Raw genomic sequence first — 26,325 nt, forward strand, 5'->3', positions numbered from 1 at the left:
TGTTGAGACGGCTTGCCAGGCATTCTGTCAGGCTGTTTTCTGCTTGGCCGTGTGGAGGGTGACGGCGTGCTGGTAACGAAGGTCCACCTTTTACTTGATACAGCCTAGCGGTTCGCTTTCCCTTGCTTTGCTTCTCCTCTTACACCAAAACGTTCGTCGACGTGACAGCACGTCCTGTTCCAGAAAGCGCGTCAGGGCCAGGTACAGTTTGGCCGAGTTTCCCGATTAGCCTTTACAACCAGCAAAGCGGATGGACAGATGTCTGGTTCGGGCTGGGGGCTCGGCAAACGTAGGCTTACTCTCGAGGAAGGCTAACAAGTAACTTACGTATCCAAGCCTAGTAATAGGGCAACCGCCCTTTGTTCCACGCCGACAATGCCTCCCCCCCCCTTCGAGGGCACAGCAACACTTACTAGGTGCGTCGTGGGGGAACTCAAACAAGAGCAATCCCATGGTAGGGCTAAAGGCTAATGGGGGCGCTTTGCAGAGACGCAGACATGGATAGACAACCCCACGGCTGTGCACTACTAGGGCAACATCTGCACCCTTCACAGCCACGACAAGGCGAAGTCTCCCAGACGCTCGGCTTGTCCAACATAGTTCGCCCAAGTGCCGCAGGCGTTAGAACTAGCAGACTCGTCCCGCATATCCTGCAGCTCACGTCTTTGGCTGTGATTTGACGTGGCCGTGTGTCGCGGAGAGCGGGGAAGGCTGCCCGGCAGCACGGTGGCGGGACTACCACAGATGTAGTTGACCGGCGCGCATACTGCAGACCCGTGCATGGTCAGATGGCACTGCCAGCCAGCACCAAGACACGATAGTTTCGACCCAGCACTCTCCACCACAACAGCCTACGGCCATTTACTCACCCCTTTCACTAATTGACTAATAAACAGCGAGAACGTGATAAGGCCGTACATGACTACTCGTCAATTGCCCTGTCCGTCTCTGATGCAAGGCAGCGAGCGTCGCGCGCCCTCAGCCGGGTCTTGAGTTTGCCCCAGGCCGCCCTTGGAAATATAACTGCACCTACCTTTCGGCCTGGCACACACATTGCACACGCGTTGGCTTTGTTTCCTGTCCATCTTTGGTATCTACTCCCTGCGCGTTTCATCCGCCCATTCGCATGAGACGCTCAGCAGCCGGGTGAACCTGGAAGGTCTTCATCCGTACCGTCCCCGACCCGCCCACGCCTTCCCCCCCCCCAGTCAATCCGCCTATCTCACAACCGTGTCACCGCGCCTCGACTAAGATATGTCACATGCACAGTACGACAAATCGCCCACCGAGGGCTGGCAAGACCTCATTTCCTGGAACGGAGAACTGTACGACCCCTTCTTCCAGGGCGAGACCAACTACACCCAAGCACAAGGTGGAAGCTTCAGCGCAGACTCTCAATTATCAGGAAGCTACACATCTGAACCGCCCTACTTGATCTCAACTGCCCCATCCATCACCGACTTGCCACCTTCGCTCGACTACACTCCAGTCTCCGCCTCGCCGTCAATCCTTGGTGACCAGTCTTCTCTCAACTATGCCTACCTTGCCTCGCCTTCCTTGGACAAGGCGACCACTTCCCCCTTAGCTATATCCCAGGAAAACCAATTCTATGGATCGTTCGGCGCCTCCGACAATGCCCTCCTATCCCCATTGGCAGACATTGCAGAATCAATGATTCTAGATACACGCTATGACCGCATCCCAGAGACCTTCTCATCGCCAACAGGGTCTCAGGAAAGTGCAGCCGAGACGGTCTTCAATCCTCATGTCACAGGCTCGTCCCATTCCTTCAGCGGCCTGGACATGAGGGCATCTAGAGCGTTCTCGACTTGGCATGCTTGGTCAGACCAACCACGCATTATTGAGCCCATTCCTGAAGATGATTGTGGGCGGACAGAAGCCATGCCGATTCCTATCCCACAATCGCTGTCGCAAAGTTACAATATAACATCCCCGTCGTATCCGTCGTATTCGCCGTATCCGAGATCCGATGGGGGATTTGAGCTGGATAGTCACAGTAGGGCCATAGCGATTCCGGACGCCGCTCGGAGACCCGCAAGCTACAACAATCGCACTAGCAATTCAGGGTCTGTACGACGAGGAGCTACAACCCCATCTCTATCTCCTGCAGCCTCACGACATCCTCGTGCAATTGCTCTGTCCAGAAGTGCTTCACTGTCTCGGCGCAAAAGCTCTACACCATCGCCTACATGCGACTCTTACGGATGGGTAGCGTACCAGCCCAATCCACTGACGAACAAGCTATCGCCCATAACCACGGATGGCGTGTCTGGAAGAGCACAGAAAGGCAGAAAGAAGGCTCTCACACCAGAGCAACGACGTGATGCGGCGTTGATGCGCATCGTCCGTGCGTGTTCAAACTGCCAGAAGCGTAAAGAAAAATGTGATCCGGGCATGCCGTGCAAAGCCTGTCTAGAACACTACAAAGGAGATCTGGTCAATCACCCCTGCCGTGGTCATACGCTCAGTGATCTATCGGGAGCATTTCTCTCCGACCGCCTGGGATGGCATCCGACTGCTCGAAATCTCGAGTCATTTATCCCTACACGGCACTTCAAAATCCTTACGGATGGTACTTATACCGTTCCGATTAACTTTGGGTTTGGTCCGGCGTTTCCGGTCTCTGTGAACACCATTGAACTTGACGACCACCCATTGGTACACAACCACATTGTGTACTCGTGGCCACCCGAGCCGTTCTCGGGACCGCCCCACCGGCATGCTGTCCTTCCAGCTGTCCTATGTGCAGATGCTCAAGCAAATCTCCTTCAGACACTAGACTCGCACCTATCCTTGCTTGTAACACAGCATTTCCACAATTTCCCGTTATACTGCTCGCCATTGAGGATCCTGCGCGAGGTATGCATGTTCTCGAGCTCTCTTCCGAAAAACACTTTGCACTATCGTGTGTTGCATGATGCACTTAAGCTTCTTGTTCTCGTTCATGTGGGTGGCGACATCACATTACCGTCGCGATCCGAGAGCTGGGTCCTAGCACAGCTCATCAGCAGTACGATGGACATTGCCGAGGATCTCACCCCAACGCCATGCTTCATCCGGTCACAGTTTGGTGCTGTCATGCCGAATCTTGCTCATGACCTGATGAAGAGAGTGCTCTCGTCTCTGGAGCAATTCCTATTGAACAAGGATTGCGACGAATGGCCTATTGCTGTTGCCGTCCTCATCACTGTTCTCATGACGATCGAATCTGTCCACTACCACGCCGCCAAGCTCCCCTACCATAACTTCTATGACGAAACAAACGCAGCCATTGCAGAAGAAGACCTAGCAGTCAACGAGCAAGGGGTTAGCGAGCTGTTGGATTTCTACAAGGCATGCTTTTCGGGTTGTCACGCTAGACTCAGGCTGGACTGGGAGGGCGAATCTTCACAGCCCCATACCCCTGCCGACAAGTTCATTGCAGGCCTGCAGGCGGCCATCAGACAGGCCAATGATGAGGGCTATATTACGCAGAAATCCAAGGCCACAAGAAGAGATGACGATATGGGCTACTTCTTCGACCGGCTCGTGGTTCGCCTGCTGAAACAATGAGACGAAGCTCTCTAATCAATCATCGTCGGACACCGGGAGTGACTCACTTCCGATCACACCATGGTATCATTTTGTTTTTCTTTTCATTACCGTTTTTAGCGTTCATGAGGCTTGTGATACTTCTTCTTCTTATACCCCTCTTATAGACAGTGTTTTTTTAGTTCATGATGAAACGACCGGTTTTACGACTCATGGGTAGCATTTGGATATTCGACTTTTTTTGTTCTTCTTTAATTTCCTTTGACTAGATTGTTCAAAAACTACCTACCCTGTTGTAAGTTAGTGTAAGAAAGGAATATCTGCAAATAGATGATTTACTCTTGTTTACCATAGATGGCCAATTCCCCCCCCTCCCCCTCCCCCCGCTTTTGATTTTTCGTTGGTCATTGATCGTTTGCGTTGTCGTAAGCTCATCATGTGGCATTCTGGACCCCTCTTGAGGGGCCACGAGATTTTGGCAGCTTTTTAGTGTGCATACATGTAGTGAGATGCGCATAGACGTCATGTCGTTGCAGAGCCATGAGGTCCCTGTGACACAGACAGTGCATGCGACAAGGATGCAAAGCACCACCTTAGACCCATCCAACAAACCACCCCAGCCAAAATGACAAAAACAGCCATAGCCGCAATCATGCGCCCACGCATCTCGAGCGCATCGCCAATCTCCAACTTGGCCACTTTGCGAATCTTCTTATTCAAATGCCACGACTTCTTCTTCTTCTTCTTGTTCTTTCCACCGGGCCTCATAAACGCACTCTGCGCATCTGGCTTCGGCGAAATAGCATCATGTGGCTCAACATGGTGCGCCGTGTCCCTACGGCCCCAGGTCGAATCGTCCGGGTCCTGATAAGGTTCCGGGTCGAGCCATCGCGATGGGACCAGGTAGGCTAGAAGCGACAACGACGAGGAGGAAGAAGAAGAAGAAGTGGATGCGTGAGCGTGCGTGCGGCGGGCGCGATTGCGATAGTTTACCAGGAAGAGTGATAGGAGGAATGACGTGAAGAAGACGGGGGTTAGGATGATCTTTATTTTTATGCAAAAAAGGTTTGAGAATCAGCGCGGGTGTTTTTGTCTAAATGTGGTCCCCCCCCCACATCCGGGAGACGGGAGGGGGGTAAATAAAAGGATTGTGGGTTAGCCTACCCGTGCTAGAAGAGGCTCGTTGCTGTCGTGCAGCGCGGAGGTCGGAGAGGATGCGGGTGATGTGATAGGGCTTGTTGCGAGTTGCTCGAATGGGTCTGGTTTTTTCTTGTGTCTGCGCCGTGTAGTCTGCGGGGATGGCGGTGGAGTTTGGAGGTGATGGTGCTGGTGGTGCTGTGTCGCAGCAGCCATGGCGCCTACTATCCGGAAACCAAAGAGGGAGAAATGAACGGTTAACAGACTCGGATGGATACCATTCTGAGCATGTGGAATACGAGCGGGTAGGTAGATCCCCTGGGCTAAGGGGCTTGGTTCAGTGTGTGGGGGGGTGGGAAACGGGAACAGCGATGGGTGGTATAGCGGCGGCAGCAAAGCAGGTATGTACGGGGAATTCCTGTTTGTATGTACATATAGGAATGGGTATACTTAGTCAAAAGATGCGGATCACAGTGACGCAGCGTGCGCCCGCTCGGGTCTCCATAGGGCTGGGTAGCCCGCCCGCGTCCGTTGTTATGACGTTTGAGCCCATGTCATTCCAAAAAGTCCAGACCTATGTTCTCGGGAGCGCCATGGATATTATTGTTTATTTTATTTTATTTTCGCGTTCGACCTGACAGCACACCGATCTACATATAGTACGAAATGGACTTGTCTGACGAGATAAGCACTCCATCAAATAGAGATAGCGCCAATGGGCGTACGCGGGGTTAGAGCATGCGCAATGGGCATCACACGACGGAGCTAAGGGCGTGGCGGAGTCCGACCGGGGCCAGGTGTCTGTGTCCATATTGTGCTTATCCTACTTTCTCCGCTTCCGCAGTGGTTGAAGAGATCTACTCCAGCATCAGCCTGGACGCAGGTGAATCACATGTCGCACCAAGGGGCCTTTGCCTGCTCGCCCAGCTCGGTAAGTCCGTTAGATCCGAGTGAGCGAATGCCCGCAGACAGGCCGTATGGCTGCCTGGAACTCTACTTATATCACATTAGCACTCCCTTCGCTGCCGAAACCTTGTATTAATCAGCTTTCGCCGCTGACCTAATACGCCCAATACGCCCAATACGCCGGACGAATCCTCCGTCCGCCTCTGCTTCATCTCTTGCCTGCAAACAATAGCATCATCCACCAGCAGCTTACGTCCCCTTTTCCACCCCCCACAGTTTACTCGATCCTTCCATCCCCCCCCCCATAGGTAGTGTAAGCTTCTTTACTTTGCAAACCCCCCAAATTTCCGGGCAACACGATTATATCTCGCCATATACATCGTCAGCAGGTTTTGCCTTTTTGCCCCAACTTTTTGAATTCGGACGAATTCGCGCAAGCGAGCTAGGCACCAACCAACCAACAGAGTGGGACACGAACCCTCTACATCAACATGCCAAAGGAGGAGACGTTGCCGACGCGCAAAAAGATGCGTAAGGGTACGCATAGCTGCTTCGAATGTATGTCAACCCCGTTGTTGTTTTTTTGGGTGGGATAGCTACCTACCTACCGTACCTTTTCTACATGCTACGGTTTTACACCACACTCATATATCAATCTTACCTATGCACCATTCTTCTCACCACATCCTCTCCCTTATTTTTTTGATGATTTGCGTGCTTTTCCGTTTTTTCGTTGAAAATTCTGATCAAAAGTTACAGGTCGCCGCCGCAAGATCAGGTGCATCTTTCAGCCGGACAATCCCGATGTGTGCTCCGAGTGCTTTGCGCGCGGCAGCAGATGCATCGACCAGGAACATGCAAATCCAGATGTCATTGTCGACCACCGCAAGAACCTTCGTGAGAGGGTCTCACGTCTAGAGGCTTTGGTCGACTCTTTGCTCGAAGAAAAGACGGTCAAGTCGGAAAGCCGGAGTCAAAGCATAGCCGACACATCATCACCAAAAGCGCCAAATGTCTACACTAAGGACACTTTACCCCCAACACCACTTTCTTCTGAATCGCCATCCAACCAGCTCAAATTTACACATAACCAACGCGCTATATCTAAACAAGGCCACCACATACCGATTCTTTCTGTTTTTGAGGATGCGGTAGGCTGTCTTCCTATACGTTCGCACGCTTCTGATACTTACTTGCCCGGCAGCTCAACAATGACGCTGAAGCACTTGCAAAAGTCCACAACGATCCCCTGCAACAATCCTCAACGCCCAAGCCCGACCAGACAGAGGATGAGCGATATACTTTAGAGAATCAGCACGACGAAGACATTGTCGATAGCAACCCATTCATGAACTCTGCCAAGCGAGAAAGAACCAAACAAGCACTTATCGCCGTGCTACCTCCTTTTGACCAACTCACCAAGATTCTCCAATCCAACAGTGACTGGTGGGATGTTTGGCGCCGCAAGTGTATGAGAACGCATGGGACTGAGCAGACGCTGCCTCAGTTCGCTGCGCAGGCTTTGGCCACCGGAAACGTCGGAGCAATTGCCACCGTCGTTTTGTCAGTTGGAATCTGTTCACAAGACACTGATCAGGTGTCACGGCATTTTGAGGTTGTTGACAGGTGGTTCCTGTGCGACGACGAATATGCTGCCAGTCTCGAGGGGTTGGAATGTTTTGTCCTGAAGTCCAAGTGGTACGCCGATGTAGGTCAGCCACGGCGAGCTTGGATTGCGTACCGCAAGGGCCTGATGTATGCACAGCTTATGGTGAGTTTTATTGGTATTGAAGTATGCACATTGTTGCTGATGAGGATTAGGGACTCCACCGCAAGCGTACTGGCTCTGTGGCCCACGAAAGCATATGGTGGGCCTTGTACCATGGTGACCGTTTCTTGTCTCTTCTTCTCGGTCTCCCATATGGTATCATCGACGCGCACTGCGACTTGACAATGCCCGACATGGGAGACTCCAGATATTTGCACCCCATGGTCTGCATGTCGAGACTTTCACAGCTTGCAGGCAAAGTGATTGATCGCAACCAAGGCGTAGCCGAGCAGTCTTTTGCTTGGGCGCTACAACTTGACCAAGAGCTAGACGATTTGTGGAAGAAGCTTGATCCAGCTTGGCTCGACTTCACTGGGCTTCTTGCCGACGTAGGATCGAATGCCGTAGAATTACGAGAGCGCATCATGGGCCAAATAGTCTTCCATCAGATCCGCGTATACCTCCACCTGCCGTTTATGCTCAAGTCAGCATCGAATTCGCGCTTCTCCTACTCGCGCACGGTCACTTTGAACGGCTCACGAGAGGTTCTACGCCTCTACCAGGTGTTGCGAACTGGTGGGGTAACGCCAATCTACGAGTGCAAGGCTATTGACTTTCTCGGATTCACAGCCGCAGTCCTTATGCTGATAGGCCTGCTCAACGGACCACCAGCGCAGTCGGCAGCCTCGAGCTCCAGCGCCAAATTGATTGACGAAGACGTCCGCATGATTGAATCCTGCATTGATATCTTCCGTCGCGCTTCGAGCGAAAAGGGAGGCAATGTTGCCGCGCAATCCGCAGAGGTCCTGGAGAAGATGATGGCCAAGTTCAAGGGTACAAGCACCGAGATAGACGAGTTGTGCAACGGACCCTCAAGTTTCGTCATCCCCTACTTTGGCACCATCTCCATCAAGCGAGGCGGCCAGCTAGTAAAAGGTCCAACACCTTCAGGCCGCTCGCCCGCCACAGTGAGCTCCAGATCACCCAGCACGTCGCATCAGCTCTACACTCCCCCTTCAGGCAGACACTCATCAGCCACCTCGGACATCTTCTCCCAGCCCTCCAAATCTCTCAACGTCACACCCAAGACATCCATGTCCACCGCCACGGGCGCCACAGGCTTCAACCTCGACCCCTCACCCTTTGTCTCCTACGACGGCTTCTACAACTGGAACAATCTGAACGCTGACGATGGTTCCACAACGGGCACTTCGGTTCTCGACTCCCAGATGCACAACGAGGGCATGAATAACTTCTCGCTCCCCACCAACAACTTCTCCTGGCAGAATATGCCCATGGATATCGATCAGGATTGGTCGTGGTTTCTCAATGATGCTCAGACGACGCAGGGTATGGCCGCCGCTACGCCCGCTCAGCCGGTACCGCTTGATGTGTTCAACACCCAGGGTTTCACGGGCTTTGGTTGAGATGTGAAAAATATTGCATATCAACAGTCTCTACAAAACCAGCGGGTGGGCGGCTCGGGAAGGCGTTTTTTTTATTCTCGTTTCTTTTCTGCTTCCCTGGGTTGAATGCACATCTCTGATCAACGGCCTTGTTCTAGTTATTTTTTTGTCTTTTCTCACCTTCTTTTTTTTTATTGCATTTTGCTGCTCACAATCGCTCACATTCCCAAGAGATGAACAACGGCATTTGCGTAATACCAGAGTATCATGCTCATGATTTGTTTTTTTTGGCGTAACTTTGAATCGCGGCATTCTGGCATTCTAGATTTGCTTACATGCAGCACGATTAGATATACTCCACTTTGGCTACACTGTGTAAGACCAGAAATATGAAAGTCTTGTTTATTTGGATCCTTGCATCCCTTTGCAATGGCCTGCAAGCAATTCACACATCTACAGAGTCCAAATGACAATCCTTCCATCCACGCCAGTAGAACTGATCTTGCTGACTCCACTTCCGCTCTCCTCAAAGCTGCGGATCGTGTTGATGGTGTTCTGGTGCACAGTCTTGAGCTTGGTGTCATCCGTGCCCGACTTGCCCTTGAGATCCATCTGCCTAAACATGTTCAGTGCGCTCTCCTCGCGCTGATCCGCCAGACCAGGACGGCTCTTGGTCTCCAGACTTCCAGTCAGCTGCCAGCCAGACTCGTTGCCCTTGAGACGGAAGGCCTCGCAGTTGTACCCAGCAGCGATGATCTCATCCTCTGAGCTCCAGATGAGCGACATGAAAGGCAGTACTTGTGTGCTAACGCTGACAATGGCGCGAGGAGCTTGCTCAGGGCCACTGGGATAGACGACAGTAAGGGTGCTGTCGTGAGCGGCAAAGGCAAGGGCGTTACCCGAGGGAGAAAAGGCAACGCTGTGAATCCATCCTGCGGTGCTGTTCAAGTATTCACCACACACAGTGTTGAACGGCAGGCGCTCTCCCCAAGCTGAGGGCTCCGGACGCTCGTCAACGCCCTTGACAAAGGAAGAGAGCACACGAGCGTGTCCATCGGTGGAGCCTGCCGCAAGCAAGACCGAGTTGGGGTGCCACGAGACACATGTGACGGTAGAGCGGATAGGCTTCTTGAGGTGCTTGGAAACCCACCAGTTGTCTTCCTCCTCAAAGTAGCACACAGGGATCAAGCGAGCACCCGATCCAACGGCAAACTTGGTCTCGGAGGGGGCCCAGCGAACACAAGTAGCGGCTCGGTTAATTCGGAGTAGGACCAATGTTGGCTTCCAGCCCTGTGGTGAAGGCTCCCATACGTAGGCATTGCGATCTGTTCAGTTCCAATTAGCCTACATGTCATCAACAGAGTGTAGCTTCAAGCTCTACTTACCCTGCGAGCAAGTCACAATCTTGCCCGAGTTTGGTGCAATGTCCACGCCCGTGACTGTCTTGTCGTGACCCGTTAGCTCATCCTTGAGCTTGTATCCGCTGCCGCTCCTCTGGAAGACGTCGACGTTGTTCTCGCGGGCAACAGCAAGTGTTTGGCGATCAGCGGAGAAGGAGTGATCCGCAATGGGAGAGTGAAAGAGATGGTGGACTTCGGGGCCAGACATGATGTTTTTTGTTTGAAAGTTGTAGGTAGGAGGTGTAGAAAAGAGGGGTTTGCAATAGGAGACTCTCTACTACTGCAATTGGGGGGGTGTTGTGTTGGTCGAGGTTGTGGAGCTTTGGGCTGAGGGAGCCTTGGTGACGTGGGGCTCTATGCCCTGGCTTGCGATGCACCCGGCGCACGGGCGTCTTTCTTGGCTTCTCCGAAAAGTTCACGGTGCCCGCAGAGCCAGCGTGAACCGCGAATTGAGAGGGAAAGCAAGGACAGCGGACATTTGCACAGTATGGCACTCCCTCCCCCAATTGACCCCCTCTTGTTACTAAGATCATTACTAAAGTAAATCAAAGGGTGCTTCGCTCAAAAATATACCGCCACCATGATTCTCAGGCGCCCACTTCTCAATGCGACATCCGCTGCCGTATCAATACCAAAGACATGCGTGCGCAACCTCCAACACTCAATTCCCATGCGCCCGGTCCCCAAACCGATACCTTTTATCCCCGACCACACGGCCTTCCTCAGCGCAATTGGCCGCGGCCTCTCAGCACACGCGACAAAGATCCCCTCATGGGAAGCCCTCTTCACACTGACCTCGCCGCAACTGAAGGAACTCGGTGTTGAGCCTGCCCGCGCAAGACGCTACCTGCTGCACTGGCGCGAGAAGTTTCGAAACGGCGAATACGGCATTGGCGGAGACTGCAAGCACGTCACAGATGGAGTTGCCGAGCTGAAGGTCGTCGAGGCACCTGTGCCGCCGAACCCGCAACTCGGCAATACCATAAGTCCTCGCTCGGCGGCTGCAACGGCGACACACGATCCTGGGACCAGGAAGTTGGTTGTCAATGTGCCTGTTGGTGCGGAGAGCCCTCCCGAGTCTGTAGAGACACTGCCAAAAGTCCAGGGTGTTGTTGTAAAGGGCGCCAGCACTATCAAGGGTAGTTTTGTGGAGCCTGTCAAGGGAAGCGGAGGACTTCGTGCTAGGATAAGGCTGCAAGAGGGTATTTGGGAAGAGAGGAGGGGACACAAGGTTGATGGTGGTGAGAGGAGAAAGGCAGAGGTGCGGGCGAAGAGGAGGGCTGCTGAGAATAAGGAGAAGGCGCGGTAGATGTAGATAGCAGATGGAGATATGTTTGCTTGTACTATGAATCAATGTATCATCTTGAGATTTCTGCGTGTGTGACTTTTAAAGACTGGTGATTGTATTGCAGACAGCTACAGTACCACGGAATTGCCCGGTTCTCTGTTCTAATTTCATATGAGAATAATGTTAGAGAATGTGACGAGAAGTTCACCTGTAAACTCCCAAGGAACAAAATTGTACAAATACGTTAGTCCTACGTGAACGAATCAGTATCCATAATTCCTGTTACCTACAACTTCAAAATCTCAGTCCGCATTTTCTTTCCTCCCAAGAGCCTCACACCCAGTCTCTTGACCAACCCCCCACATAATCACGTCAAACCCTACTCCCTCAAAAGTCAGCAAACCATCCCCCCCCAAAAAAACCCCCTGCTCAAAAAACAAATGTAAAGATAAATCTCAAAAATCAACTCAGACCATAACCTTACAATTCTCGCACACCAACAACCACAACCCCAGCGACCAAAAAGATTAGCGCAAGAGGAAGGGTTATCTACTACGCAGTATCTGAACGAAAGGAAGAGCAATTTTTCTTTTGCTAAACCTATTTGTCATCATTGCTGATTTCATCGTTTTTAAGACGAAACAGAAATTCGTATATACTTGAAAGGAAATGTTATCAGACTTACATTTATAATCATACATCTTCGCTCCGTTCTGTTGGATGAAGCAGCGCGGAGCAGAGCAGAGCAGAGCAAAGTAAAGTAAGGCCAGATGTGTACTACTAGTCGGGATATACCTCACTACCTGCACAGAGATAAGTCAAAAAGACCAACGGTTTTCACCCGTTAGTAACAATATCGTTGATTGGCCCCAAAAAGGAGGTTTGCGAGGCGGGGAGGGGTTTATCCCACTAACTCCCGACCCCGACCATTTCGATTTGCGTTTTTGTTCTCCATATAAATGGTGCGGTGCGGGGGGAAGGGGGCATATGTTGAACAGAGTTCAACGGGTTGAGGGAGTGAGAGTGTAAAAAGGGTTGGTTTCGGGTCGAGGGTTGTTGTGGGACCACACAAACCATTGGGCGCGGTTGGGGGGGGGGGGGACCTTGGGCACGGCACTAGTCTAGCTCACTAACTAGCGTGATGTCATTTCTGGTACTCGTAAACTTGGACGGATGGAGGGGAAGGGCTTGAGAAAAGTAGCGCCGATCAATGTCCTTGTTTTGCAGATTAGTTTCGACTTATATGGTGACTGAGACTACCTTGTTAACACGGCGAAGACATATAGGCAATGAAGAACAATAAGAGTATTAGAAAATCACTATCAGCAGAGTCACACCCGGGAACAACCATTCAAAAGCAAATATACCATATAAAGAGATCTATCAAACTTTTTAAAAAGACAATTTCCACTATCACTTCTCAGCACTCATCTCTTGTACAAAACTGCCTTACATCCTTCCTCACCAACATTTACATGTCCATGAGAGCAGCAGCGCCAGGCTCGCTACAGACGTAAACGACTTCATGGCTGTCGCTGAAGCCGTTGAAACGGGTAGCAGAGCACTTGGTGTACGCACCCATCTCCTCAAAGTAGAGCCAGTCGCCAACATCAAGCAGCTCCGGGAAGTTGCAAGAAGAGGAAATAACGTCGATGCCATCGCAGGTTGGACCCCAGATGGAGTACTCAACCTGAGAAGGGCTGTCATATCCTGAGCGACGCACATCGTACAAGACGTTGTTGCCGTTCTTCAAGACACGCGGCACGGGGTGCTGGTGGTCGAAGATGATGCTCGAGAAGTTTCCGTAGACACCATCGTTCAGGTACAGCATATACGAAGTAGTGCCCAGGGTGGCATCGGTGACGGTGCGACGAGCAATGACGTGGCACGCAATGGTAAAGGCAGTGGAGACATAGTAGCGTCCAGGCTCTCCAATAACGCGGATGTGGGGTGGGAAGTACTGGTCCAAGGCTGCGGACAAGACTGCGGCCATGGGCTCGAAAGTGACATCGCCCGTGAAACCGCCGCCAACGTCAAGGGTGTGCATGTTAAAACCAAGCGCGTCTGCCTGCTCAAAGACAAACCGGGCATCCTGGACAGCCTTGACAAAGGCCTTGGGGTCGGATGCTCCGGATCCGACGTGGAAGGCCACTCCGACAACGTTGAGCTCCAACTTCTTGGCCAGCTCCAGGAGCTCACCAGTGGTGTCCAGAGCAGCACCGAACTTCTGACTGAGACGGCACAGGCTAGCTGAGTCATCAGTCAAGATTCGCAGATAAAGCTCGGCGTCTGGGAAGAGTTGCTTGGTCTTGTAGAGCTCATCGGCGTTGTCAAAGGTCATTTGCTTGACGCCAGACTGAGCAGCGTAACGCAAGTAAGACTTGGTCTTGCAGGGCTGCGCATAGATGATGCGAGAAGGGTCAACGCCCAACTTGAGAACGGTCTCAATCTCGTTCTTCGAAGCACAGTCGAAGCCGAGACCCAGCTCCGTCATGAGACGGAGGACCTGGGGGTCAGGGTTGCACTTGACAGCTATTCGTTTGTCAGTCACAATTGTTTGTGCAAAGGGTAGTCTTTGTTTAAGCTTACCATAGTGCGGCTTCACACGGCTTAGATTCTTCTTCCAGCGCATATGCTGGCGGTAGACCTCGCCCAGGTCGGCAACGAAGAAGGCATCTTCCTCGCCAACACTGCAGGTATCAGGATCAATAGCCTCAACACGGCTCTTGAGAGCCTCCCCAATCAACTGCTTGGATTTCCAGGCGCCATGATTGTCGACACTACCAGATGGATAGGTGCTGAAGGACGCTATGTCTTTCAACGGGAATTGGTACTCTTCAGTAGGTGTGACAGCAGAAGGTGCCATGCCCTTGATGGTAGCTTCTGGAAGTTGAGTAGTGGCTTTGGTATAGGTTACTGGCTGGATGGAAATCCCGCGTTAGGGTGGCTTGAAGGGTGCGAAGCCGAGGCTTGGTGTTGGGCGAGGTCTGGCCGCTTCCTCAGCAAGAGGAAGAACCGCTGATGGCGTCCTATGCGGCAGCTGAAGTTGAGGCTGGTCGAGGGTCTGGGTAGGAGACAAAAAGAAAAGACGCTCAAGCTCCTTCTTAGATGGCGACAAGACGGGGAGGGGGGATGTTGTTGAAAACGTGTGGCGCTGGTCGGGCAGATACAACTTGAAGGTTGAGCAGGATCAGGGCCGAGGCCGTAGTGAGATGGGAGCCTTTGACGCGACCAAAGGCTGTCGAGGGGCGGCGATGGGCAGCTACGAGGGTGCAGACACGGTCGCTTGATGGGCAGCGAGGTCTGAAGAGGCGGTGAATGGGGGAGTAGAGGGGGGTGGAAGAGGGAAGGGAGGCGATGGCGGGGAGGTGGTAAGATGAAATTTCGCGCATTCGGTTGTGGTGCTGGAGTCTCCGAACATGACTTAGCATCCCTGCGCCGCCCAAAGACGCGCAGCCACTAGCACCCGCTTCTGACATCACTTGCGGTCTATGCACGTCTGCCCCCGGTGCCTGACCGGCTGATGGGCGACTGCGAGCCATGCTGAGGCTGAGCACCACCAGTTCGCAGCAAAAGGGCGCGCAAAAGAAACGAAGAAAAAAAGCCGCATCTTGGGCATCGACACACACACACCCACACCCCCGTCGCTTACGCAGCAATTTTGATTACACGTCCAACACGAGACAACAGCCATCTTCTTTCGACCTGCCGCGTGGCAGAGCATCCATTACATGTATATTTATTCCGTCCTGTCGCCGCTACCGCCGCGGCCATGCAGCCTGCTCATAACTACTCATGTACTAAAACTAAAAAACAGGGAAAACGCCAGGAGCCCCTCCTAAATCCAAAATGCCGCTCTGCATGCATGTGCGTTATGTATGTGTGTGTGTGTGTGTGTGTGCGCCCGTTTGCGCTAAATCCAGACGCTGGCCAATCGTAAAATGCAACGCCGCCGCCAGGCCAAACCGCCCAAAATTAACCCCAAAACAAAGATCCAATCTTCCATTCAACGTCAAACGTCAACTTTTTTTTAGAGGCGCTGCACCATGATGGGCACATCGGAAAGATCCACTCCATACTGGTGCTGGTAGTGCAGCGACTTGATCGATGCGCAGCTGTGCACTTGTCGTGTACCTGCGCTGCCTCCAACGCCTACGCCACGGCCCTCGTAGTCATATGCCAAACCACCACTGTATCGACCCCACGCTGCCGGATTCTCTGCTCCCTGTACTTTGACCCCCGGCCCTACAGAAGCGCGTTTGCTGCTGGCCACAGCAACTGCATCCATAGAACGCATGCCTTCGCCAATCGTCTTGCGACGCTGTGCCTGCGGCCTCGAGGGAGCCTCCCATTGCATGCTCTGCTGCGAAGTCTTCTGCAGGCTTACAGTGCTCTTAGTCGCTAGCTGATGAGCTGTATGACTGCGCTGGTGACCATGAGGACGGAAGCCGGCATTTGGCCCAAACGATGCTATACTGTGCCTCTTTGATTGCTGTGTAGCAGTATTTGGACCCGACAGCTTGGCCATGTCGATAGACGGAACAGGCGGAACATCAAAATTCTGTGGGCGATGCCTCATTGCCCTGGCCTCACCGGCTTCCACCTTCAAGCTGTGAAAGCTTTTACGTCGCTGCTGCGGCATCACCTCTCTTGAAGCAGCAAGATCTCTGCTATGCGCGCGAGCAAACTCAGCAGCAGCCTTACTATCCATGTTGACCATTGACTTTGAACGCGGAACTGTGGCGCCAAGTCGATGTGGAGAGGCTGCAGAAGCCACAGTCTGCTTTGGGAGCTCTGGCGTCACAGCAGCATAGGGAGAAGTGCCAATCGAGATGGCAATGTGTTCCAGATAACCAGCTTCAATCGCAATATTCGCAGCTGCCTTCTCAGCCTCTCTGCTGTCACCCATCGACTTTCTTCGGAAGAAAGAGAAGCTCCTTCGGTGGCTGCTTGCAGACGGCGTCGGTGGCGGTGCAACCTGCAGCTCAACAAGCTGTTGAAACTCGGTGTGACCTGGCAGTGGGGCATGGGGCTTGGACTCTTCTGCAACGACATGGTCCTTTGAAGGATACGTCTGCGTCAAACAGTCCATGCCAGGGGTACTTGTCACGCGTCTTTCGAACTTGGCTCGCACGTCCGCCGGAACATCGGGAATCTTTCCTTCTGGAATCGGCTGGCACGACTGGACAATCAGAGCTTCTCCCTGCGACGGTCGTCGACGATGAAGACGCTTCGGCGGCTTCCCGGGCGCACTGTCGAACGATGATTTCGATGAGGTTGATCTAGGCGTACGGGGCGAGAGCAAACCCTCCGAAGTAGATGATCTTGCTGAAGAGCTTGCAGAATTCACAGACACTTGTAAAGACGACTTTGGTCGGAGTGTTCGCGACGACTGTACGGTTACCAGAGCTCCTGGGCCGCGAATGCCACGTACAGCACGTGCTGCAGATACAGACGATCCGGACATTTGCATATTCTCTTTGTTCTGCCTGGGAAACCCTGGCTGCATGCCTTCCTTTCCCTGACCTACACCGTGCGAACTGTGACATTGACACTGAGAACAAATCGTGTAAGTAGAACCTGCCTGTTGTTCGCGTTCATCTATGGGCAAACTACCACCAGATGAATAGCCAGAATCAGTTGTGCGTGGAGGAGGTCGTTGCTTGGTTCGGTTCTTTGGCTTCTTCTGTATTGGATTGCTTTGTCCAGGAGGCGCCAAGTTCCTTGTAGCAGTTTGTGATGCAGCCTGTCCTGAAGCCAGATCTTGGGATCTACAAGTGTCTTCCGACTTGGGGTAGTGTGTGTCATCTGAAGTGAATCCCTCGTCCTTGTTGACTGTGCGGTCCTCTTCTGATACCGGAGATGGGCTGGGGGCAAGGTGCGCCTGCGAGCTCTGGGTAGAATGGACCACATCAACTGGATTGTTGTTCACAGCCTCCAGACTGTCGTGTGACTGATTGGGTGATGCAGTCTTGAGAGATTCATCTGCGGACCGAACAAGCTTGACTGTAGTAGCACTCCGAGCAGTCTCGTACGGTAGTGGTACTTCCATAGTTTCTACGATCTGGAGAGAAGAAGTCGCAGGAAGTGTAGCGGATTGACTTCTTGCATGGCCGCGACGCCGTGTCGATTTCATCATTAACGGGCTGGAACCGGGCTCCGTTTCTGAAAAGTAATCTTCATCTTCACCATGAGGGCGAATTGAAGCCCTGATGCTTGATGCCGGTGAAGCAGGCCCGTTTGTGACTACCAGTGTGCCAGGCTTTAGGCTCCCTAGCTGCGAATAGTCCAGCTCACATGGAGTTGATACTCGAGGCCTTGGATCAGGTTGAACAATGTCGGTTGATGGTTTGGCCATTGTAAGATTCAGGTGCGAAGCAGCATGTGGGCTAGGTTTCGACTTGATCTCGTCGTCATACTCAAGCCTTGCGGACCTCCATGAGTTCCACGTCCTACGCCGCGCCTCGACTGGAGAGCTCCGAGTGCCGACTCCGGGTGTTTGAAGTAGCGACTGACGGCGCGTGAGCGATGTAGAAGAGGATTTGTCCACGGCCGACATTCTTCGGCTGCTGCTTGGTTCGCCTACTGGGTCATCATTCTCTTCGGGCATTTCTAAAACTTGCTGCAGAGCCGCGATGTCTTCCGGAGAACCATTTTTCTTGACTTGTTGCAGCAGCTTTATAGCTTCGGCAATATCTACATTTGAGCCTGAAACGAGGGATAGCTTGGAATCGGTTATGCCTGCAAGCCTGGCTGCTGAACCGTGTTTGCTCCCGAAGCAGGATAGCGAATTGGAGCGTGAATTGGACCTGGAGTTTGACCTTGAATTCGTCCTCGAGGCCACGGACAGAGGGCTGTCGCGTACCTTTGTCGTGTCAAGTACGCTGTCCCTGGTTTGCGACAGGATGTCGTGGTCAAACTCGCCAGTTGTGGGCGAAAGGAGAGCGTCTCTGATCTGCTGCCGTCCTTCTGGAGTGAGATCGGCAGGGCCCGAGAAGGAGCATTCTGGCAAGTCGCTCTTGTAAGCTGTGTTGACGGAGTTTGTGTTGGTCTTTGGCTTGGAGAGCTTGTTTGCATTTGGCGTGCTGGACTGATTGCCCATGGTGGTGTCGGGCTGTAGCGAGCGTGTGGAGAGCGGGGAACGCTCAGGCAGAGAGAATAAGATGCATTTGGGAGATTAAGATTAACAGCTGGTGAGCGAGTCAACCGCTGGTCTTGCCGATGCGGGGCGGAGGGGAGGAGGACGGCGTATGCTTATAAGGCCTGACACACAGCGGCGTTATCAAAGTGGAGGCTGGTATGCGCGCACCAACAAGCGGTTTGGCGGTACACTAAGGAGGGACGAAGCGTATTATTGAAGAAGAAGAAAAGGTGAAGGTCCCCGCACGAACGGGCGACTAGCGATGGTCCAAAGCGTCGGTGACAGGTATCAAGGATGCTGGCCTAGGCCAATGTACCCACCGCGCGTGTTGCAGGCGCGGTGGGTGCGTGTTGCAACCGACAACAAACCTGGAAACCTGGAAGAGCGATGAGCTGAAACCTGGACGTTGCGTCTTGCAGCGAAGGTTGAATGAAACGACCAATGGTGCCCATGTCTCCATCCATAGCGCCCGCGGCCAATGAGCGCGTGGGGGGCGTTATAGGCTACGGGCCAGCACAAAGCTCGCACTGTGCTTTGCCGCATCCGTCATGGCCAACGGCTGATCGGAGCGATCCCGTCGTCGTCGTCCATGGCAAACTGCTCCAAAAACCGGCATTCCTCTGCTTGGCCCATATCCACCCGGAGAGCATCTCCCCAACCAGCCCACTGTGGCCGTGCCGATATACGCGCCGCCTGCTATATAGCCTGGCCAGGCGGCCCTCTCCACAACTGTGGCTTGCCCCCCTCCGTCATTTCCTCACTCATTTCCCTTTCCCTCACCCTGTGGCGCAGGCAAACTCCTCCCTCCATGTCCCGGCTCTGCTTCACCTACACTGTATAGTTTGCATCCAATTTCCTAGCCAATGATCCGAAACCGCCAGCCCACTACTAATGCCTTTTTTCCCCCGTCCGCTTGCTTCTCCACAACACACTCTAAGCGTGGTTCGCTGCCCTTTGCAACACGCGCGTCGGCTTCGTTAGTCGCTTCTCAACGTCCTTTTTCAATACCTGACCTGCAGCAATAGGCAGTTCCTCTGCGCCGCTTTTGGCTCTTGATCGGCTAGTTTGCGCGCAATATGCCCCCTCTTCTCTTCGCTCGTCTGGTTGCCGACCCTGCATTCGCCTTGCAGAGTGGTCCATTTAGTAGTACCAAAGGTGCAAACAAGCAGTCGGGCTAGCCAATGCATGCACATGCACGCCTCTGCGATGCGAACAGTGCGGCAAGACAGATCCAAATCCTGCGAGCCCAGCCTCATATCGGAGAAGGCCTCAGTCCGGATGCCGAGCTAGGGAAAATAATAATCATAAAAAGCCTCGCCCGCCGTCTGGCCTCGCCCATGGCCCCCCCTTGTTCTTTCGGCCCCAAGGTGGTTTCATTCAGGGTTCCACAGGTCTCTCAGGGGACAAGCTGGCTTTTCTACGTCACACGGCCGCTGCTTCGAGCCAAGCGGAAAAAAAATCCGGTAAAAGGCAAAGTGAGTGTGAGTGTAGTAGTGTATACTACACGGCATGTAGTGCTACTAATACTTTGTATCCGTGGGGCTGTCGACTTGTCGAGCTTTGCGGACCGGACGATCACGGACAAAGTGCCGCACATAGTTGCGACCCAAATACTATACATATACGATTTGTCTGGGCAACACCGCACGCATCGGGCTTCCAAATCTTCCCTCGACGCCTATCACCGACGATCGACAAGACCTGCCGTAGCGTGCCGCAGCAAAAAGTCGGCGTTGCGACTACATGCACACCCGCGCACCTCTTTGATTCCCTAGGCAACCCTGTGCATAGTACAGTACACTACCTATGTACTACAAACATACATGCTTATCAACCTATATGCTTACATACAGCACGCACTTTGCTCATATGCCCGAGGAGTGGCTTAGTCGTCGTCCCTCTACGCAATCGGAAGGGCTCGGCCGCGCTGGTGACGTGACGTTGTCGCGGACACTGGCGCCATCTTACCAAACCTGGCTAAGCAGCCGCGCCAATGGTCATGGTTGACATCATAGCCACCGCTGGGCAACATCACCACCAGCCCTGCGTCCGAATCTTCGTGCGGTTTGCGGTGGAGTCATCTTGTGCTTTTACGTCCTTGGCCTTGTACATTAATCCTTCGTTGGTTCCCTGTTGTTGATCCGTGTGTTCCGTCCTTTCCTACCTCCACTTCCTTCCTTCTTACCCGTCTTCTGATCCTTTCAACCCCCGATAAAATCACTTCCTTGCCTCCGAACCAACCATTAGAAGAAAAAAATGCTCGGAATTTCTTATTGGATCGTCCCCATCTTTTCCTCGATAGTATGGATTGGCATGCTCGTCGCCATGATGGTGTATTGGGCCTCCACTGGCAAGCCCATATACTCAACAATGAGCGAAGGACAGCATATCCCATACATCTCTGGTAAGCTACCCTCATTATATGCTAGAAAATTCCGCATGTTCTAACACAACCAAGATATTGGTGCCGACACGCTCAAGCCCATGTTCATTGCAATGTCTGTCGTCACGGTAGTAACATTCGACTGTGCCTTCATTTTCGAGCGATGGCTGCGACACACCAACAAACTCCGCCCAAACACGTCCAACTGGCAGAAGCTGTACTCCGTATGCGCTACCGTCGCCGCTGTCGCCGGTGCCGCCGGTCTCATCCTCCTCACCATTTTCGATTGCAAGCGACACAACACCCTGCACAACATTTTCCTTGTCGTCTTCATTGCAAGTTACATCATCAGTGCCATCTTCATCTGCTGGGAATACCAACGCCTGGGTGTTCATTACCGTGAGGAATCCATTCTGCGCATCTCCTTCTGGATCAAGCTCTTCTTCATCATCTTCGAACTTTGTCTCGTCATTGCGTTTGGCGTTTGCTCTAAGCAGGACAAGTGGAACGTTGCTGCTGTCCTGGAATGGATCATTGCATTTACCTATTGCTTCTACGTCGCCAGCTTCTTCATCGATTTCCTGCCCGCCAGGCGCACAAAGCACCACCAGTCCAAGGAAACAGAGGTGCAGATGTTGGAGGAAGGCGGTCAGGCGCATTCAACTACCGACAACGCTCGCATGGGTGCGCCCTACCCTACTCCTCTCCCCTCGAGGAACTTTTAGACCATCACATCTTTTCTTTTTTGTCTAAGACTCCTTTATCTTTGTGATTGCATGATTAAATGAGTAAATATACCACTAGCGTTGCTGTCTTTTTTTTTCTGTTTTTCAGCTACATTGTATAATAGTATCATGACGAGAATGCAACGAAGCATATGGGTTGGGTTTTGCTTTTCTAAATTCTCAGCATGGACATTCCTCCACATGCGTAGGACCATGTAGAATTAATACTAGAATACACTGAACATGAAGTATACGTAGAATGAATACATCCCCCTAAACTGATTTAATTACGGGCATCGAAATGAAGATATTCTTTGCATCAGACGAATACATGCTTTAAAATCCAACCATGACTACATGCTCATGCATGTAGAAGGGGGGGTATCGTCTCATTACTCAACTCTACAATATCTCTATGATGCAATCTAATCAACCCCTTCATGCTTTTTCCACTGCACCAACAAATGCATATATGCAATTCCACGAATGATTGATTTCCCGTTTAGCATAAACCCACATATTTTTTTTCACTTATAATACCCATTATCCCTATACTTATTCTTCCTCTCATATCTCTCATCATCCTCGTATTCTTTCTCCCTTCTCCTTTTCCTGCGATCATCCGAGTCGCGACTACGACTGCGATCCCGGCGGTCGCTTTTTGATTTGGAATCCCGGCTTCGGCTGCGATATCGATCGCGGTCCCGACGCCTGTCTTTGCGGTCGTCGGGGCTGCGGCTGCGGTCTCTGCGCTTTTCTCTTCGTCGCTCGCTGTCGTGGTAGTCATCGTCGCGGGTGCGCTCTCGTCGCTTGTCGCGGCGCCGGTCGCTGTCATGGTAATCATCTTTCTCGCGTCGACGGTCTTTGTCTCGTCTTCGCTCGCTGTCGTAGTCGTCTTCGCGTCGGCGGTCGCGGTCCCGATCGTCTCGCTTCTCCCTCCGCTTCTCGTGCTTGCGCTCATCTTCGCTATCATCATCGTATTTGCTCTTTGGTTTTGAGGCTTTCTCCTCCTCCACCAATTTCTGATTCTCAAGTTTTGCCTTGAGTTCTTCCTCCGTGATGATCTCGCCTGTATGCTTGTTCCGTAGCGTGACTGGATTGTAACTCTGGGCAACCTTTTTGCCTTTACCCTTGCCCTTGCCGCCGCCCCATTCCCCAAGCTCAATGCCCACTGCTGCATCCTCTTTTGCGCCAATGCCCAGCAAAGCTGGTCGCCGCTTGATCTCCTTCGGCTTCACAGAGGTGCCATTTTTTCCAATTCCTTCGCCATCTTTCCAGCCCATACCGCGAAGTAGCGCTGCGCCGAATCCTTCGATTGGGGTAGCTTCGTAGGCTTCGAGCGTAGGGGCCTCGGGCGCGTTCTGCAAGTCGTGTTGAAATGCCTCCTCTTCGGTCTGTACAGGTATTACGAGTTCGTTGTCAGTCGATTTGCCCGTTATCAGCGCTTCAAGTGCCTTCTTCTCCAGCCGCTCTTGTTCTGTAAGATTGTCTTGCTCTACTTCCATCGGCTCCGGCGCGTCAGGCTCTGCAGAGCCGTCTTCTTGTGCATCGTCTTTCTTCATGACCGTCAGCCCGTACTGGTACTTGGGCTCCTCAATTTGCTTCTCGTCGACCGTTTCGTTCTGCCCTTGTTGGTGTGGCGCCTTCGCAAGGTGCTTCCGCCGTGCTGCTGCGCGCCAATCGCGATTTGGCGGCACCGGGATGACGCGAAGTTGCTCCTTTTCTTTCTTGCCGTTGGCATCAACCGCGCCGCCCTCTGCTGCGTCCCATCCTGTAATTTCTTGCTGTTTGACCGCATCGTCCGGTTCATCGTCGCCGAGGAGAGCCTTTGGTTTTTTGTTGTCTTTTTGCGCTGGAGATGCTTTTAGTCCTGGCTTCGCCTTCAGGGCCCCCAGCGACATTTTGAAGCCGCCCGGCTTAGGCGCGGCCATGATGAAATGTGAGACTGCGGGAAAGCGCTGGCGATCTGATTTACACGTTTCGCTGGTATGCAAGTGAGAAAAAGAAGTATTTGCGACTGGTTTTGATGGAAGGCGCAAAGCAAAAGCGGTGATATTAGTAGTGACAAGGTTGTGATAATGTCAGAGTTGAGATTGTTTCTTCAGAAATGTTTAGGTCGCGCGCGATGATGTCGGTCTTGGCGCTGGGCTTGCAGTATCAACCTATCAACGCTTAACTAACCGACGAAACCAGGGTCTTACCCAGACAACTGAAGCTTTTACTGAACCTAGTTATCATATCCTCATGTCTCATTTCCTGGTCTTTCTTTATGATTACAATAACATATCATACACAAATGTACAAGGACTATTCGAGGCTTGTGAGCGGTGGGAACAGCACACCCTTGTACATCCCACCCAGCTCCACCAGTGGAGTTCCATAGTCCAAATCAGCGCCAGGCTTGCAGTATTCCAGCGTTCTGCGATCAGGCTGTACACCTAACTGGTCGAGCAAAGTATTTGTCTTGTTCGGCATGTAGGGCTGGAGCAGGATACCAGTGATGCGAAGCGCTTCAGAGGCAAGATAAATAATCTTATCCACTTCCTCGCCAGGCTCACCAGGGCCGAAATGTAATACTTTGCCCCAGGGCTTTGACATTTGGAAGAATGCATTCGACTTCTAGACGTCAGTAGTGATACAATGCAAGGGTGCTTAGTATCTTACTCCTCGTACGAAATTGCATATCTGGTAGGCGGCTTGGCGTGGATCGTAAGCATCGAAAGAAGCCTCTACTTCTGAAGCGATAGTAGCAAGTGAATTGTTGTAGAACCTGGCACCCGGACCTTCTTCCCAAATCTCTTTCGGACTTTGACCTATACGCTCGATAGCACCCCGGACACTCCACTTCTTACCTCTTGTAACACGAGAAGCAAGGTTACCGAGTTGCTGATTCAGAAATTTGGTATACATGCTGATGATGCGGTCGTTATCATAGCTAGCATCATCTCGTATGCCACCCTCAGAAGCCATGTAGAAGCGCATGACATCTGGTCCGTATCTGTTGAGAGCATGGAAAGGATCTACTACCCTGCCAGTCGACTTAGACATCTTTGATCCCCCAAGAGTCCAATGGGCGTGGGTTAGTATCTTCTTTGGAAGGGGAAGTCCAAGTGCCATGAGAAAAGCTGGCCAATAAATGCAGTGGAAGCGGACAATGTCTTTGCCAATGACGTGACAATCAGCGGGCCAGCCTCCTGCTTTTTCGTGCCCGGGAGTCCACGGGTAACCTGCCTTTGTAGCGTAGTTCATGAGCGCATCAAGCCACACGTAGATAGTCTGTGAATCGTCTCCGGGAACTCGAATTCCCCATGTCAGTCGATCGGATGGCCGGGAAATTGACAAATCCTCCAGACCCGACTCAACCGCTTGCACAACTTCCTTCATGCGATGTTCAGGCGTGATCCATTCGGGGTTTTCCTTGAAGAAATCTAGCAAATGGTCACGAAAGGCTGAAAGACGGAAGTGATAATTCTCTTCAGAAGACCACTCCACTTCACTACCTGTCTCAATTGATGTCTGTGGTTTGGTTAGTTTAAACGGCAACAGGTAATCGGCCCAGTTATACCATTATCTTCCGTCCTGACGGTGGGTCAAGGTATGGCTGCACAGCAGACTGTGGGTAGAAGCATTCGTCTGTGACTGAATACCAGCCCTCATGTTTCTGCTCGTATATGAGGCCCTTCTCTTGTAACAAGTACTACGCGCCGTCAGCTAACTTTCTGTTCTGCAGTACATATATAGTCCCATACCCATGCATATTCTACAGAACTCCTATGTTCGCGGTCGGTCGTTCGTACGAAATGATCATTTGTGATTTCCGCTTTTTGTGCAAGTTCCTTTGAGGAGTGAGTATCAATGGTGGGGCTCGCTTTGCATACATGCGTACTTTGAAGATTTCGGCGCCTTGGTCGCAAAACAGCTTTGGGTCGACACCTGCCTTAGCTGCTGCTCTTTGTACCTGCAGGAGGATTAGTGAATGTCAGCTATGTTTGTGAGGCGGAACCACCTTTAGGCCATGTTCATCTGTCCCCGTACACAAAATAGCGTTCTCTCCCTTAAGTACATGCCAACGCTTGATTACATCGGTAAGAACCATAGTATACAGGTGGCCAACATGAGGGGCAGCATTGACATAGAATATAGGTGTGGTGATGTAGTACGGTTTCTCAACAGAGGTCTGGGTGGTGATAAACCGTCGACTGCGATTGCTATCAATTCGACAGGACGACTGGATCCATGGTGAGCGCCTTTGGAAGCCGGAAAATACCCTCCGGAATGCCGGAATTGTCGTATTGGCTATTCGGACATGCATGCTTTCATGGTTGTCTCACATCTATTATTCGCGACAATTCTCGCGTGCACTTTCGGCGCGAAGCCACGTGCGGCGCTAGCTCAATCAGTTGGATCAACTCCCAACTTTCGCCAGTTACCCCACCACTTCATGTACAGCAGCCATTGCGACAAGACGAGTCGTGCATATACTTGCGAAGGTATCTAGAAGCATGTATCACATGTTTTGATCAACTTTCTTGCGCTTAACACCAGTCGACCGATTCTCCTCAAAAGCGAGTTTCCTCCTTCAAGGCGTAAACCACATCAATATGAGACTGAGATGACGC

General features: G+C 52.2%; 10 protein-coding genes across 10 annotated transcripts; 4 read left to right on the plus strand and 6 right to left on the minus strand.

Moving 5' to 3' along the window:
• Positions 1-1,254: 1,254 nt before the first annotated feature.
• On the plus strand, positions 1,255-3,573 carry COCVIDRAFT_86167 (hypothetical protein; the record flags this gene model as incomplete). The annotated part of the gene is made up of 1 exon (XM_014706064.1): positions 1,255-3,573. One exon carries the CDS (start codon positions 1,255-1,257, stop codon positions 3,571-3,573), a length of 2,319 nt encoding a protein of 772 aa, XP_014561550.1.
• Positions 3,574-4,074: 501 nt separating this feature from the next.
• COCVIDRAFT_22496 (hypothetical protein) lies at positions 4,075-4,905 on the minus strand (the record flags this gene model as incomplete). The annotated part of the gene is made up of 2 exons (XM_014705989.1): positions 4,075-4,596; positions 4,717-4,905. The coding sequence occupies 2 exons, from the start codon at positions 4,903-4,905 to the stop codon at positions 4,075-4,077; spliced, it is 711 nt and encodes a 236-aa protein (XP_014561475.1).
• A 1,181-nt stretch (positions 4,906-6,086) lies between these two features.
• Positions 6,087-8,790, plus strand: COCVIDRAFT_11929 (hypothetical protein; the record flags this gene model as incomplete). The annotated part of the gene is made up of 4 exons (XM_014705954.1): positions 6,087-6,153; positions 6,355-6,746; positions 6,800-7,366; positions 7,417-8,790. 4 exons carry the CDS (start codon positions 6,087-6,089, stop codon positions 8,788-8,790), a joined length of 2,400 nt encoding a protein of 799 aa, XP_014561440.1.
• A 432-nt stretch (positions 8,791-9,222) lies between these two features.
• On the minus strand, positions 9,223-10,377 carry COCVIDRAFT_11930 (hypothetical protein; the record flags this gene model as incomplete). The annotated part of the gene is made up of 2 exons (XM_014705955.1): positions 9,223-10,094; positions 10,155-10,377. 2 exons carry the CDS (start codon positions 10,375-10,377, stop codon positions 9,223-9,225), a joined length of 1,095 nt encoding a protein of 364 aa, XP_014561441.1.
• A 372-nt stretch (positions 10,378-10,749) lies between these two features.
• Positions 10,750-11,478, plus strand: COCVIDRAFT_22499 (hypothetical protein; the record flags this gene model as incomplete). The annotated part of the gene is made up of 1 exon (XM_014705990.1): positions 10,750-11,478. The coding sequence occupies one exon, from the start codon at positions 10,750-10,752 to the stop codon at positions 11,476-11,478; it is 729 nt and encodes a 242-aa protein (XP_014561476.1).
• A 1,450-nt stretch (positions 11,479-12,928) lies between these two features.
• Positions 12,929-14,323, minus strand: COCVIDRAFT_33534 (hypothetical protein; the record flags this gene model as incomplete). The annotated part of the gene is made up of 2 exons (XM_014706065.1): positions 12,929-13,989; positions 14,047-14,323. The coding sequence occupies 2 exons, from the start codon at positions 14,321-14,323 to the stop codon at positions 12,929-12,931; spliced, it is 1,338 nt and encodes a 445-aa protein (XP_014561551.1).
• A 1,164-nt stretch (positions 14,324-15,487) lies between these two features.
• On the minus strand, positions 15,488-18,559 carry COCVIDRAFT_86469 (hypothetical protein; the record flags this gene model as incomplete). The annotated part of the gene is made up of 1 exon (XM_014706066.1): positions 15,488-18,559. One exon carries the CDS (start codon positions 18,557-18,559, stop codon positions 15,488-15,490), a length of 3,072 nt encoding a protein of 1,023 aa, XP_014561552.1.
• A 2,295-nt stretch (positions 18,560-20,854) lies between these two features.
• On the plus strand, positions 20,855-21,706 carry COCVIDRAFT_11934 (hypothetical protein; the record flags this gene model as incomplete). Its single annotated transcript, XM_014705956.1, has 2 exons — positions 20,855-21,002; positions 21,057-21,706. 2 exons carry the CDS (start codon positions 20,855-20,857, stop codon positions 21,704-21,706), a joined length of 798 nt encoding a protein of 265 aa, XP_014561442.1.
• A 527-nt stretch (positions 21,707-22,233) lies between these two features.
• COCVIDRAFT_11935 (hypothetical protein) lies at positions 22,234-23,637 on the minus strand (the record flags this gene model as incomplete). The annotated part of the gene is made up of 1 exon (XM_014705957.1): positions 22,234-23,637. One exon carries the CDS (start codon positions 23,635-23,637, stop codon positions 22,234-22,236), a length of 1,404 nt encoding a protein of 467 aa, XP_014561443.1.
• A 376-nt stretch (positions 23,638-24,013) lies between these two features.
• COCVIDRAFT_33539 (hypothetical protein) lies at positions 24,014-26,018 on the minus strand (the record flags this gene model as incomplete). Its single annotated transcript, XM_014706067.1, has 6 exons — positions 24,014-24,322; positions 24,371-25,222; positions 25,272-25,403; positions 25,456-25,542; positions 25,593-25,664; positions 25,713-26,018. 6 exons carry the CDS (start codon positions 26,016-26,018, stop codon positions 24,014-24,016), a joined length of 1,758 nt encoding a protein of 585 aa, XP_014561553.1.
• Positions 26,019-26,325: the final 307 nt, after the last annotated feature.

Source organism: Bipolaris victoriae, assembly GCF_000527765.1.
Source record: "Bipolaris victoriae FI3 unplaced genomic scaffold scaffold_5, whole genome shotgun sequence".
Classification (NCBI taxonomy): Eukaryota; Fungi; Ascomycota; class Dothideomycetes; order Pleosporales; family Pleosporaceae; genus Bipolaris; species Bipolaris victoriae.